This window comes from Gymnoscopelus braueri (genome assembly GCF_963280865.1).
Source record: "Gymnoscopelus braueri genome assembly, chromosome: 5".
NCBI lineage: Eukaryota > Metazoa > Chordata > Actinopteri > Myctophiformes > Myctophidae > Gymnoscopelus > Gymnoscopelus braueri.
In genome coordinates this window covers 2,170,111-2,184,718 of record NC_137606.1, presented here as the reverse complement: position 1 = coordinate 2,184,718, position 14,608 = coordinate 2,170,111, and the positions used below count along the sequence as shown (strand labels likewise).

The window sequence follows — 14,608 nt, the reverse complement described above, 5'->3', positions numbered from 1 at the left end:
TGGGTCATCCTAAAACATCCTAGAAGGGGTGCCCAAAAAAATCTTAAACAGGAAGTGACTTATGGACAAAATTCAAAATGGCCACCTAAACTGTTGACCGTTGACTCAAAAGACACCAAAAGAATCTCCAAAAAGCATAAAATTTGGCACATATGTCCCTTGGGTCATCCTAATACATCCTAGAAGGGGTGCCCAAAGGAATCTGAAACAGGAAGTGAGTTATTGACTAAATTGAAAATGGCCGCCTAGTGTTGTCGATTGACTCAAAAGACAACTAAAGAATCTCATAAAAGCATACAATTTGGCACACATGTCTTTTTGGTCATCCTAAGACATCCTAGAAGGGGTGCCCAAAGAAATCTTAAGCAGGAACTGAGTTATTGACAAAATTGAAAATGGCCGCCTACAGTGTTATCTATTGACTCAAAAGACAACTAAAGAATCTCATAAAAGCATACAATTTGGCATACATGTCCCTTGGGTCATCCCAAGACATCCCAGAAGGGGTGCCCAAAAAAATCTTAAACAGGAAGTGAGTCATTGACAAAATTGAAAATGACCGCCTACAGTGTTGTCGATTGACTCAAAAGACAACTAAAGAATCTCATAATGGCATACATGTCCCTTGGGTCATCCTAAGACATCCTAGAAGGGGTGCCTGAAATTATCTGAAACAGGAAGTGAGTTATTGACTAAATTGAAAATGGCTGTGTACAGTCTTGACAGATGATGCAAAAGACACTCATAAAAAATAATCTCATAAAAGCATGAAATTTGGTACAAATGTCCCTTGGGTGATCTGAATGCATCCTAAGGGGTGCCAAAAAAAGTTTTAATAGTCTCTCAATGGAAAACCCTCCTCCCACACGGGCTGCACTGCTACAATATTCAAATCGAGCAGCCAATCTAGCATTTGGTCCAGAAGCCTGAAAGCTATGCAATCTCTACCATCTCCTGACAAATAAATTAAAGTCGCTGATTCGTGGACACCTTTATGGACACTCTTGCCAGAGGCTGCTTAAGTTTGTAGAGAACTCAAGTGTGGCTGCAAAGCTGAGCCCTTCTGTTCGAGAAAATGTAGATGCCGGGATGCTGGGTTACCTTGCAGAGCATTATGCCAATGTGCTGGTAATTGCGAAATGGCACACATGAATACATGTAGTTACTAAACACTAATCACAAAAAAACAGTAATGATCAAGAAGAAAATACATGAGAAGATAGAGTGTAAAACAAGCAAGAAGATGTAAAGTGCAAAATAAATAAGATGCAGAGAGTAAAATAAGAATATGCAGAGTAAAATAAATGAGAATATGCAGAGAGTTAGATAAATAAAGAAGATTCAAAGAGTACAATACAAAAATTATGCAGAAAGTAAAATAAATAAGTGATGTAGAAATGAAAACAGAAGGTAGACTACAAAATACGGCAAGTTATGCACTGCATAACCTGTCGTATTGAGTCTGCATAATATGCAGACTGCCATGGTCAACTGTTTAAACAGCCATTTAGAATTTCTTCAACATGGTCCCTTCCTAAAAAGTTTAATAAACAAGCAAACAAAAAATAACCCCTTCTAGGATATATTAAGAAGCACTCAATGTACGTACCAAATTATACACTTTTATGACGTCCCCTTATGTTTTCTTTTGTGTCAACTGCTTTTAGGCAGTCACTTCCTGTTTAAAACCTTTTTGGGCACCCCTTGTAGGATGCGTTCAGATCACCCAAGGGACATTTGTACCACATTTCATGCTTTTATGAGATTCTGTAGGTATCTTGCATCATCTTTCAACACTGTAGGCGGACATTTTCAATTTAGTCAATAACTCACTTCCTGTTTCAGATTATTTTTGGCACCCCTTCTAGGATGTGTTAGGATGACCCAAGGGACATATGTGCCAAATTGTATACTTTTTGGAGATTCTATAGGCTTTTTGAGTCAATCGCCAACACTGTAGGCGGCCATTTTCAATTTAGTCAATAACTCACTTCCTGTTGAAGACTTTTTTGGGCACCCCTTCTAGGATGTCTTAGGATGACCCAAGGGACATGTGTGACACATTTTATACTTTTTGGAGATTCTTTAGTTGTCTTTTGAGTCAATCGACAACACTAGGCGGCCATTTTCAATTTGGTCAATAACTCACTTCCTGTTTCAGATTTTTTTGGGCTCCCCTTCTAGGATGTCTTAGGATGACCCAAAGGACATGTGTGCCACATTTTATGCTTTTTGGAGATTATTTTGGTGTCTTTTGAGTCAACGGTCAACAGTTTAGGAGGCCATTTTGGATTTTGTCCATAACTCACTTCCTGTTTAAGATTTTTTTGGGCACCCCTTCTAGGATGTTTTAGGATGACCCAAGGGACATCTGTATCAAATTTCATGCTTTTATCCGCCGCGTAACGATTTTTCACTTAGTACCCCCTACTATACCCCCTGTCCGTGCGTTCGTCCGTCCGTCCGTGTGTGTGTGTCCTGTCCGTGTGTTACCAGCTAATCTCCGGCACCATTGGCCCGCTTGCTGCGAAACTGTGCACACACACTCCCTCGATACCAATTCAGAACCTCTGCCCCAAATTTTTCACATGGGCCTGTTATAGCGCCACCAGGAGGCCAATTTGTGCAAAACCCATTTTTTGACATTACTCCTACAGATTTTATCCAAACGTCATGCAAATCGGTACACAGTATCTCTATAGTCATGTGATCAACCCGGATCTGTCCGATTTCCCATATTCCATCCTGATTGGCTAAGGTTGGCTTCCAAAGTTTGCAGGATTGGTCCGTTTTGAACAAAATGCCTCGAATCATGAACGCAGCTTGCAATTTCCGTGAAATTTCACACGCACATTCCCACTAGGCCGAGGAAGAAATGCCACCCATTTCACATTGGCCTGTTATAGCGCCACCAGCAGGTCTAATTTAGCAAAACAAATTTTTGGAACAAAATGCCACAAATCATAAATGCAGTGTCCGATTGCCGTGAAAGGCCTAGGAAGAAATGGCACCCTTTTCACATTGGCCTATTATAACGCCACTAGGAGGCCACAATAACGTACCTGACCTGGCGTAGACCTGTGCTCCGAGGAGCACTTTTTCTAGTAACTTTTTTTATATGCTTTATAAATTAAGCACTTTGAAACTGAAGATGATGGCCAATGTTGATGATAGTAAAAATTATAATAATATCGTATCGATATTGTGAGCCCAATATCGTGTATCGTATCATATGTACCGTGAAATTAATGTATCGTGACACCCCTAAATAGATTTTGAGTCATGTCAAAGAAGTTTTCAAAACATGATATTTTGACACTTTAAAAACGGAAAAATTACAAATAACTAATGGGTATGTATTTAAACCTTTTTAAATGTCTCACCATTTCCTGCATTTTTGGGTGAGTGGGGAACATAGAACCTTTTTTTGGTTGAGTGGGGAACATAGAACCTTTTTTTGGATGAGTGGGGAACATAGAACCCTTTTTTGGTTGAGCGGGGAACATAGAACCCGGGGAACATAGAACCTTTTTTTGGGGGGGAGGGGAACATAGAACCTGGGGAACATAGAACCTGGGGAACATAGGTACGGTCCCAATCAAATCGAACATACAGATAGCATGTGTAGTAGCACAGCAAGTACTACTGTGTGCCATGCATGATGTGTACTGTAGAGCATTTATCATATGCAGGTGTGTGTACACTGCAGTGGTGTAAAGTAACTAAGTACATTTACTCAAGTACTGTACTTAAGAGGTACTTTCACTTTACTGGAGTATTTCCAATTGTCTATACTTTTACTTCTACTCCACTGCTGTACATCTCAGAGGTAAATATTGTACTTTTACTCCACTACAATTATTTGAAAACTTTAGTTACTAGTTACTTTGCAGATATAAATTATTACATTATACAAGATACATTAACTACTTTAGCTCTATTTTACACCACGGATATTTGAAAATAGCCGACGCGTTGTGAGCTTGTAGATCGTCTATTTTCAAATATTTTAGTACTTTTACTTTTGGTACTTTAAGTACATTTTGATACCAATACTTTTGTACTTTTACTCAAGTAAATTTAGAATTCCGGACTTTTACTTGTAACAGAGTACTTCTACATTGCAGTATTGATACTTTTACTTAAGTAAAACATTTGTGTACTTTTTCCACCACTAGTACACTGCCATTAGACAACATAGGCCAGGGGTATTCAAACAGATTAGGCAGGGGGACACAATTGTAAAATGATTTGAAGTCGGGGGCCACAAAACCGTGTTCGTGGTTAACCGTTTGACTGTTTGTTGTGTGTGCTATATAGGACACAACAATGGACATATTATGTCCATTATGGTAACTTAATAGGGCCTGCTTCATACTGCACTCATGGCTTCTGATGTTTGATAGGATCATTTCTGTGCCAGTCCTTTATAATGCACAGGCTTTGATTTGGATATTGAGAAAATAGGAAGTAGATATGTCAGTGTTCTGTGCGCGGGTCCCTCGTCTTTGTGAGAAGAGAATTGGAGCCAGGTTGGCAAGGTGAATTGTTTACATGTTCGTATGAAGGAAAGGTTCTGGCTTTTTTTAGTTTTTGAGCATCCGGCTGATAAGAGCACAAGCTCAATATGACGCATTTCATTAATAGTGGAGAGTTAGACCATCATTCAGCCCCGGGCACTATTGAGGATGAATGAATCATAGGCCTACTGTGTAAAACCTACAAGTGGATGGAGATGTAGAAGATGGAAGATCAAACAAAAATATCAAACAAAATCCACTCAAAACTAACCAATTCATTGATTTGAAAGCCACTCGATGCCACTCAGAAATAGCTACAAATAGCACAACATCTGTTGTGCTTTTTTATGTTGATATGCCACTGAAATGTAGTGATAGCTACTTGAAAAAACAGCTGAACTACTTGAAAGATTATTCAGAAAGTAGAGAGAAGTAGACAACATTTCTGGCTGTTTGGTTTCATTGTACCCATGAAAAGGTTTTTAATACTTCTACTTTTGAAACTTGTACTTTTACTTTTGATACTTAAATACATCTTAACACTTTTTCTTAGTACATACGATGAGCTACCTGAACACTTTACAAGTGATTTTCTTAGGGGTGACTTTAACTTTTACTGGAGTAAAAATATCTTTCAGGTAAGATACAGTATCTGTACCTTTGCACCAAAAAATTAATAAAATAATAGCATAATAAGTGAACCCTTTAACCAACCAGTTATAAATTCCTCAATGGTCTCGTTTAACTATGAACATTTGTTTTCATGTGTGTTGTCACGGTCTTGTGGGCCACAACTTCAAGTAATTTGTGGCCCCCTGCCTAATCTAGCTACCCCAGACGTGCTACAACAACACGCAGCACAGCAGATCTACAGTAGTATATTAGGAAACCTACCGCCCAGAGTGGTGTATGGTCTCCACCATTTACTCACCAAAGATAAAGATTACATTTACCCGCATTTGGGTTCTTGTAGCAGTGTCTTGACTGCAAATGCAGTAGGTGGTGGGTGTAATAAGTTTTATTCTTATCGGGCTATTGGTTGGTTAACTATTAACGAGCTTCGGTTAACGGTTATGAAAAACATTCAAAATGGTCATTCTGTACAACCAACCATCTAATAATAATTTTGTACATTTATTTTTACATTGGAATGTGGAATGTGTTCCAGGGGCCACAAGAAAGCTCAGCTGGGGCCGGATTTGGCCCGCGGGCCGCCAGTTGAATATCACTGGCATAGGCTAACACTGCACCAACGCCACTATGATCAATACCTGTAGTGTTATACAATAATTGTATCAGGCAAATGAAGTGGATACACTTGATGTGATGTTCTTTCCTTGTACTAGCAGCAGGGGGCGACAAAAGACCAACATCTGTGGTCAGCACGCTCTCTAAACCGTGGACGCTGGCAAAGAAAATTAGGCCTAGGAAAAGTCAACTCGTGCCCACTAGACAAGACAAATGGCTGTAGTCTACTATAGGGAATGCAGGTGTGTGTGAGTGGGTCACAGCTGCTAGGAATGGCCTTGTTCTGGAGGGATAGAAAGATCCTTTCAGTAAATGTGTTATTTGCTTGACATGAAGCAGGAATAGAAATAGAAATTGGAGCCGATTATTGTGGAGTTGCAAAAAGACCAGTAGCACTGCAGTCTTTATTATTATTATTATTATCAACTAGGACATATAATAACTTGCAAAATAGTGGGGAAAAAATCTGTTTTTTATCTTTTGAATAGGGCTTTTTGATGGTTTTGTTTTGATTTGCCTATCCTTCCAAAAGCCATGTAGCCTACACGCCTGTGTGGGGCTATTGTCCATATCCCAACTCCCAATACCAGCAAGACTTTGCAGGACAAAATCTGTGAACACAATTTTACTCACATCTGCACATAGCTTTCCAACCTAATAAAAACTAAAGAATGTTCGTAGCCTGTGTGCTTTACAGCTTATGGGCTACTTCACTTTTTCCATATGCTGCCGCAACTCAACAGATAGCCTAACTGACATCATGCTACAGGGCCCCCGGGCCCCCAGTACTCTCTTTGTGCTTTAAATGCCATTTTTGTCAAACATTGTGCGTTGTGATCAGTCATTGTGGAGTGCAACCAGTAGGCTATAATCAAACAGGCTGGTCTTGGAGCCTATTAGGCATTAGGCCTATATGTAATGGTTTTGGTAATAGCTTTCCCTCCCCGGAAAAGTCCTATTTTGAACTGCAGCCCTCCTTTGCAGCAAGTAGGCCACTTTTTCCAAACCGTGGGTCGGGACCCATCTTTGGGTCGCGGACCAATTTTTATGGGTCACAAGCAAATGTCAAAACATAAAATAAAATAAATACATTTATTTTCATGAATAAAAAAACTAAATTCAAAGATTTGTCAAAATATTGTAATGTATAAATAAATAAATAAATCTAATAAATTCCATATATTAGAAAACAATTGTTTTCATTGGTGCAAAGCACCACTGTGAGCTTGTAGATCTGCTATTTTCACTAGTTTTGGTACCGGGCAAACCGTCTAATTTCTCTTCTGGGTCTTGACTTGAGGAGCTATAAACTTTGGGAACCACTGGCCTAATACATCTGCCTCAGATTTGCCACGTATTTCCACACATAGCGATGGATCCTGTCTGTGTGTCCGGGAGAAGAAGAGCAGCAAAGGAGAGAGGCTGGCTCTCTCGTTGCGTTTCACATGGCGATGTGAAATAGTGCGATTAGCTGCTGCTGGCTGGCTGCTGCTCCACGGAGAGGGACTGTGTGTGTGCGTGCGTGTAGCTACGTCTGGGAGAGTGCGTGGCGTGCGTGTGTGTAGCAGCCTACCCTACAGGCAGCCGGTGCAATGTCACCTTGACTAGAATCTAGAGGAAGCAGAGATAGGCAAGCAATGAGGAGGACGCACCGCATCTGTACTACAGCAGCACCGGACAGAGCCTGAGAGAGAGGGAGAGAGAGAGAGAGAGAGGGAGATAGAGAGGGAGGGAGAGAGAGAGAGAGAGAGAGAGAGGGGAGGGCGAGAGAGAGAGAGAGAGAGAGAGAGAGAGAGAGAGAGAGAGAGAGAGAGAGAGAGAGAGAAAAGAGAGAGATTATTTTTTTTGCGTGAGTCTCTGAGTGTGTGCGAGAATGTGCCAAGTGTGTGAGTGTGAGTGTGTGTGAGATTGAGGCAGTAAAAAGCCCGGGTAGAGCCTCTCTGTCAGACAGCTCGCGGCGCAGGAGGATCCCTCCATCCCTCCATCCATATCCACGCAGGCAGACGCGCACGCAGTGATGGCGGGAGCTACGCGCACAGGTGGGTCTCCAGTCCAGTAGTGGTAACAGGTAGACCTCTTATAGACCGGGTCCGCTTCTCATGCGGACAATGTAGTCTATCTGCGCCAGGCCAGGCCAGGCCAACGGCGACCAACGCAAAAGTATAGCCTCGGCTATAGCTATACTATATTCATTTTTAAAAATACACATTGTAGCCTATATAATGTGTTCATCATCACACATTATATAGGAGGCTACAATGTGTCTTTTTTTTTTACTCATCTTCCAGGCTGGCACAGGTGAGTGACTGGGAGAGTGAATGAGTGAGTAGGTATGCCTACAGGTGACGTCCATCAGCCTAATTAGTTGGTAGGCAATTAAATGTCCAGGTGGGGGCCAATCATCGTCATGGCCCACGCGCGTGCCTATCTATCTATCGAGGCCTTGCCGCCTTTTTTGCCTACTGGTAGTGATACAACCCCAAGGACCAGAGAAGGAAGGAAACGGAACCCGCTGCTGCTGCTGCTGCTGCTGCTGCTAACTACAAGCGGTGGAGCTTCAATTCTATTTCAAACAATGACCCGGTGGTCGGTGCTGCTGCTTCTTCTGTCACCGTCGCATCCCTCGCTCTCTGTGCCGCACGTCGTCGTCGTCACGTGACGTTAATAATGTGCCGGGCAACTATCGGTCGTTGCCGCTGCTTTTCCGGGGGAGAGAGAGAGAGAGAGAGAGAGAGAGAGAGAGAGAGAGAGAGAGAGAGAGAGAGAGAGAGAGAGAGAGAGAGAGAGAGAGTGAGAGAGTGAGAGAGAGAGAGAGTGAGAGGAGGGAGGGGGGGTACTGGAGTATAATTGTCCAATCACATTCGGCCAGAGGCGGGTCTTTCTCTCCTCTCTCCTCCCAGACGCACACGGTGAACGGAGGGGAACGGACGCCGTGGATTGGCTGTGTCCGTGTCGTGACGTCAGCCGCTCCCCTGCGCTCTCCTCGCTGTGTGTGTCAGACAGTGTTGCCATGTCGGCTTATTATAAGCGACTCTGGGCTTGTTTTTCTGTAAAGTTGCTTGTAAATATTGGTAGTTGCGGGTTGCGTTTTTTGGGCTCGTTTCCAAAGTGTAATTGCCTATTTAGGCTTGCTGCCACATTTTATTATTATTATTATTTAAACCAGTGGTTCTCGAATATTTTCATGAAAATGTTTTAGCATTTGTGTTGATAGAATGTTTCAAAAATATTCAAAATGTTCCACATTTTATTGCAAGAGTTTTCGAAAATAGCAGATCTACAAGCTCGTAGATCTGTCTTCAAATAGCCGATATAGGTTTAAAAGTGGCCTATAAGTTGCTTCTTTTGGGGCTTGTTTTCGTAGACCCGATCGCATATTTCTCTCACAAAACCTGGCAACGCTGGTGTCAGCCAGTCAGGATGATGATGATGATGATGATGCTCTGAAGCCAGGACTGCAGCATCCATCCACCACACCGACACACACGACCAAACAAGCATCTCTCGACTCGCACACACATACACACACACACAGGCACACACACACGCACACACACACGCACACACACACACATAGCCTACACACACGCACACTCTCTCTCTTCCGATCCGGCTTTTGTGTCCGTCCACACAACGTTGGACCCTGCGCTGCCTGGTAACCCACCCCTCTATAATATAACCCTCCACGACATCTGGACCCAGGACACGATTTTAGAAGAAAAGAAGAAAGAAACAAGAAGAAAAGAAGGTCGTTTTTTTTTGTTTTTTGTTATACGCCGATACCTTTTCTTCCCTGTTCTCCCTCCAGTTCATTTCAGTCCTTTTTGCTGTTATAGCTGGCTTTGGGTTACTGTCTGACTTGCCGGTATAGAGCACGGAGCGCCGCCACTGATGTGCACTGTGCCGCCGCTTGCCATGAGAACGCGCTTTTATGTCGCTGCCGCCGCGGAATGACATATTATCCTGCAATAACCCACATATCGACAAGGTTGATGGAGCGCTCCGTTCCTGCGCCTTTTTACTAGCCTAGACGCACGATCGCGGATTGTGGATTTATATGAATTTTTTTTTGTTCTTCCTATTGAGTCAACATCTGATCGGGGGCTGCTCCAGCATCGCCTCTTTCTCTGCATAGCATCTTCCCCCCCCACACACACACACACACACACACACACACACACACACACACACACATGCACACGCCACGGAGATAGGAGGCGCACCATAACCACCCGATCGTAGGCTATAAGAAATTCCCGTAAATTTCCCGATTCATAAACCGCTCTCTCGCCTTTTTTTTTTATCCCGAGGACTCCCTTCAAAGTAGGTTACGTTGCGTTAAAAAAAAGAAAGAAAAAGAAACGGGGGGATTTAAAAACGCAACGAACGCATCCTCTATATAGACTCCAGCACGAAGATGATGGCCGGCGGAGCAGTACAGCAGAACGGGATATTCTCCACCGCTCACCATCACAGTCAACAACAACCACACATGGAGTCCGATCCACCGGATTCGCGAAAAAGACCGCTGGAGACCCCCACGGAGGCCAGCAGCACCAAGCGCACCAACACGGGAGGTAAGGGGAGCGACTACGGTGATGGGGATGCGGGAGCCCGTTATTAGCGTGTGAATGCTGGGTCCGTCGTATATTATCCTAGCGCCCTGTGGGGTAGAGAGAGAGACAGTGGCGGCGCCGAGGAAAGAGAAAGGGGGGTGAGAAGAAGCAGGTTGACTCGATTGGTATTTTTGGATGCAAAACACTGATCGTTCGATTATTGTGCTTGATCCGTGCATTTTTGAAAGCCCACACAGATCCGCTATATATTTAGATGTATCCGCTTTTGTTGCAGCCAGTTTCCCCATGAGCATTACAATAATAATGGGCCAAGCTGCTTTTGTGTTAAGATGTGAGGACAACAATGACAGGGGATCTGAGGGGGCTGGCGGGTTTGGAGGGAACCCTTCTGTCTCCCTTTTTGTCATTCTAGTTTGCTTCACTAATGTATGTTGTGAATATTTAGGAATACTTAATGGGGTGTTTTTGGCGCATCTCATGATTTATGCACAGAAATAGCCATAGAGGTCATCATGCTAGATGCAAAATAAGCCAGTGAGAATGTAAACAAGTTAAAGCCAGGGGGGCTGGCTGGTGCGTGATAGGATATAGCTACCATCCCGGTCGACGGATGACCTTGTGATAATCTCACACATCAGCCTCTGTCGCTTCTTTGTGTGCAAGCGGATAAACAAGCATATTCATATTTTTAAAAAAAAGCTGGACTCGCGAGCGACTATAACGGGAATCCAGGGCAGCTCAGAATGCGACATTGTTTGTGTTATAGTATGCTATGCTTTATTTTGGTATTTGGCGTTTGAATCAAAAAAATGTTGTTTGCAAAGTAAAAAATCATCCAATCATTTCTTTCATTATTCTCTGGTTATATCCTCTGGAAATATGGATATGTCACCATGGCGATCACCATATTTGGTTTTTGTTTACATGCTGTCATGCACCAAGCATTCCCATCACCCAGCATTGCAACCATCAGTAGCCTATTCTTGGCCATGCATCCCATCATGGACATTTGGACATACAATAGTACAATATATACCTTTAACTATTAAGGGATGATTTTGTGCCACAAAATACTTAAACAGAGGCTAAATAATCTTCATATACCTGCAGATTTTGGGAGGCACAGACTTGACTGCTTACTGAAAATGATTATTATTATTAAAAAAAAGTCTACATTTTGTGAGGAGAACTACCCAATCCGTGAGTGTGAAGGAAAATATCCTTTCAGAAATACGACAGCCAAAGTCGACTTTCAGAAAAAAGAAAAGACAAAATGAAACCCTCTAAAGACACATACATTTTGGGTGACCTACTTACTTTACTGCACAACGCCAGTTATTGGCAAGATTTAGGAAAATAGCCTTTGCAGAGCACATCATTTTTTGGGGCTACCCCCACACTACTAAATATGACCCGTTTCACCAGTAATTGTTAATGCACTGTAAGAAAGTATACAAAGTGCATGCAGGCTGTTAGTTGTGGAAACGGGTGAGAGAAAGATGGGGGGGGGCAGCGTTGTTTAAGGGGATCGATGCAATGCTGAAAGCTCTAAAGAGCCCTCCTTTACTGTATCTAAAACCATGGGCTGGTTCCCCAGGGGACTCATTGCCTACATAACAGTCAGGCACAAGCACATCCATTTAGACAAATGAAAAGGCTGGGATGATGATTATGAATTGTTCGCAAGCAAAGCAAGCCACGCTTTTTGCTCTGAGTGGATTTGCCACGGTGCTTGGTGCTGAGAATGCCACCAGGTCACAGCAGACAGCATTAACTTGATGGCCAAAATGGTGTTTGAGGGGAAAATACCGTAGAAACGACTACTACCGTTGTCCTCAGCACTACCCCTGAAATGAACACCAATGGAGATTTCAGCGTTTGGAAGCATTTTAGCATCCTTTATCTATAAATGACTGCGACGACATCTTAATTTAATGCTGCACTTCACTTACTGTGTTAGAACATGTGTTAGATTTGGTTAAATTATACAGCTGTGCCTTGGAATGGGTTTTGTCCCAGAGAAATTGATACTTTATGATGCTATTGTTCCACAACATAGCATCTCATAGCTCTCCAGTTATGATATTTATTGCTCGGTAAAATCTGATAACAAAGACATACTGAAGCTACTAGCCATGACACTTATCGTCAATAAGATCTTGTATGATTCTATTGAACATAACATACATACTGCAACAGGCTCATTTCATACGAGTCCTGGCCTGATGCCCTCAGCCTATATAGGCTATTTCTACCACATATACACATACATTAGTGGGCGCTTTTTATCCAAAGTGACTCACGCTGACATGAATGCATACACATATGATAAGAATATGTTTGTATTGCTTATGAAAGCAGCACAATGGCAGCGCTCCTTTCAGGTGCACTGGGCTGCGTTCAGAAACACCACACAGTACATACAGTACAGTACACTTACATTGTGCTGAAAGGTTACACTCAGGAGTGGTGCTGAGAGATTAATAATGGTTGTTTCTTTGTATGATTAGTTGACCACACACACACGTCACACACACACCCTGTGCTTCCTCTCTCTGTAGTGGCCTTCCTGCAGCCCCTATTTGAAAATGAAGGCATTCTATTCCCTCAAGAAACTGAGACTCATGGTAAGAGATACCCTTTGATCTTGATCTTCTTTCTTTTTTCCCCCTAATCCCTTTTTCTTATTTAAGATTCAACAATGAACATATACACTTATGGTATGTACTCGTTTGACAAGGGAAGGCCAAGGCTAGTTTGCAAAGCAAGCTTTTGGACTTTTCAACGGATTCAAATGGTTTGATTGCTATAAGGCATGGCTCTTAAATAGATTTTAAAGTAACATTTAAGATAAACTAAAATTTAACATAACATCACCATATTCTATTCATTATCCAGATTATGCATGTTTCTTGTTTTGTGTGCTATCAAGTCCATAACATCCATTTTCATGCTATAAAAAAAAATATGAATCCAGTGTTTATTTTGTCATGTTGCACAGACTGATTCAAATAACCTTTGACCCATGCTAACCATGCCATCATATCTACTGGATTTATTATTGCCATACACGTTTATATTGTTGTGTAACATTGATGCAATGTTTCCTTTTTCTGTACTGAATACAACTGTGTATCTATCTATGACAGCTACAGTATGCAGTGCACTGCCGTTGAGGGAAAAAAAACACTTAACTGACATTGTGGTTTCCCTTTTTTTCCCCCACTTGAATTGAAAGTTTGTGTGTGGTCATAATATGCTTATCATGGTTGAAAAATATACATTTGACAGATATGTGGTTTTCACCCAACAACAGCAGTGACTGATTAATAGCAGGCTGAACCGTGTCCAGAAATTAAATGACAAAGTCCAGGTTTTCTCCAATACGTAAGAGTATGCGAACGAATGAGTAGAACCACAAATGGAAGTTTAATTCAAAGGATATAGGAAAAGAGCAATGTGAATTTTCCATTGTGCTATCCGAGGGGCTTCAGCCCAGGACTAATCCAGATCTGTGTGAGGAAAAACGAGGAACAAAAAGTTAACTGGGCCCAGCTGACCTATGGAGAAAACAGCTATCTCCCTCAACCATTCTAGCAGCCTTATGGGGAAGATTGCAGGGGAAGATATGGCAATGCAATAACTTTGAGAGCTATAAATCATGGCTTGCTTCCTACAAAAGCTAGAGGTCCTGAAGATGAAAAGACCGATGGACGGATTGTGGTTGGACTTTATAACCACAACCTTCAGCTGCCTTGTTATCTCAGCTACAGTATACCACCTCCATCCTCAGCCCTATACACATGCCATTCCATCACCGCAACCTACTGGACTCCCTCTCCCTGTTAAGATTCCCATTCAGCTTTTATTGTCACAGGTTTACAGGTGTAAAAGGGTGGGTGAAATTCTTTGCCATACAAGCTCCCATCCTAAATTTGCAGTTTCTATGAAAGGGGTAAGGAATAGAGAAGAAAAGAAACAAAGTAAACAGTCAGATTATGTCGAATAGTCCTATAATACATGCAATGTAATTAAATAAAATAAAACGACGCCGTTAAATTGCGGCGGGTATAAAATCACAGTCTCTTGTGCGTGGTCAGAATAGCAATGAAATGAAGTGCTTCAAGTGCTACTGGAGATACATTGCAGCAGGTATAATAGCAGCAGAATTAGAATCCTAGTTCTTTAGTTGGTGGTAACATAACCATTCAACAAACACCATAGTGGGTTCCCTAATAGTAGTCAGGGTATACCTCACAGATA

General features: G+C 42.1%; 1 protein-coding gene across 1 annotated transcript in view; it reads left to right on the top strand.

Moving 5' to 3' along the window:
• The first annotated feature begins 9,437 nt into the window (after positions 1-9,437).
• The window catches only part of LOC308085261 (RNA-binding protein Nova-1-like), a 96,135-nt gene continuing 90,964 nt past the window's right edge, over positions 9,438-14,608 (top strand). The window contains exons 1-2 of the mRNA XM_080428340.1: positions 9,438-10,345; positions 12,907-12,972. Of these exons, the coding sequence (XP_080284466.1) occupies positions 10,186-10,345; positions 12,907-12,972 (226 nt within the window). The 5' untranslated portion in view covers positions 9,438-10,185. The remainder of the gene's footprint in view (positions 10,346-12,906; positions 12,973-14,608) is intronic.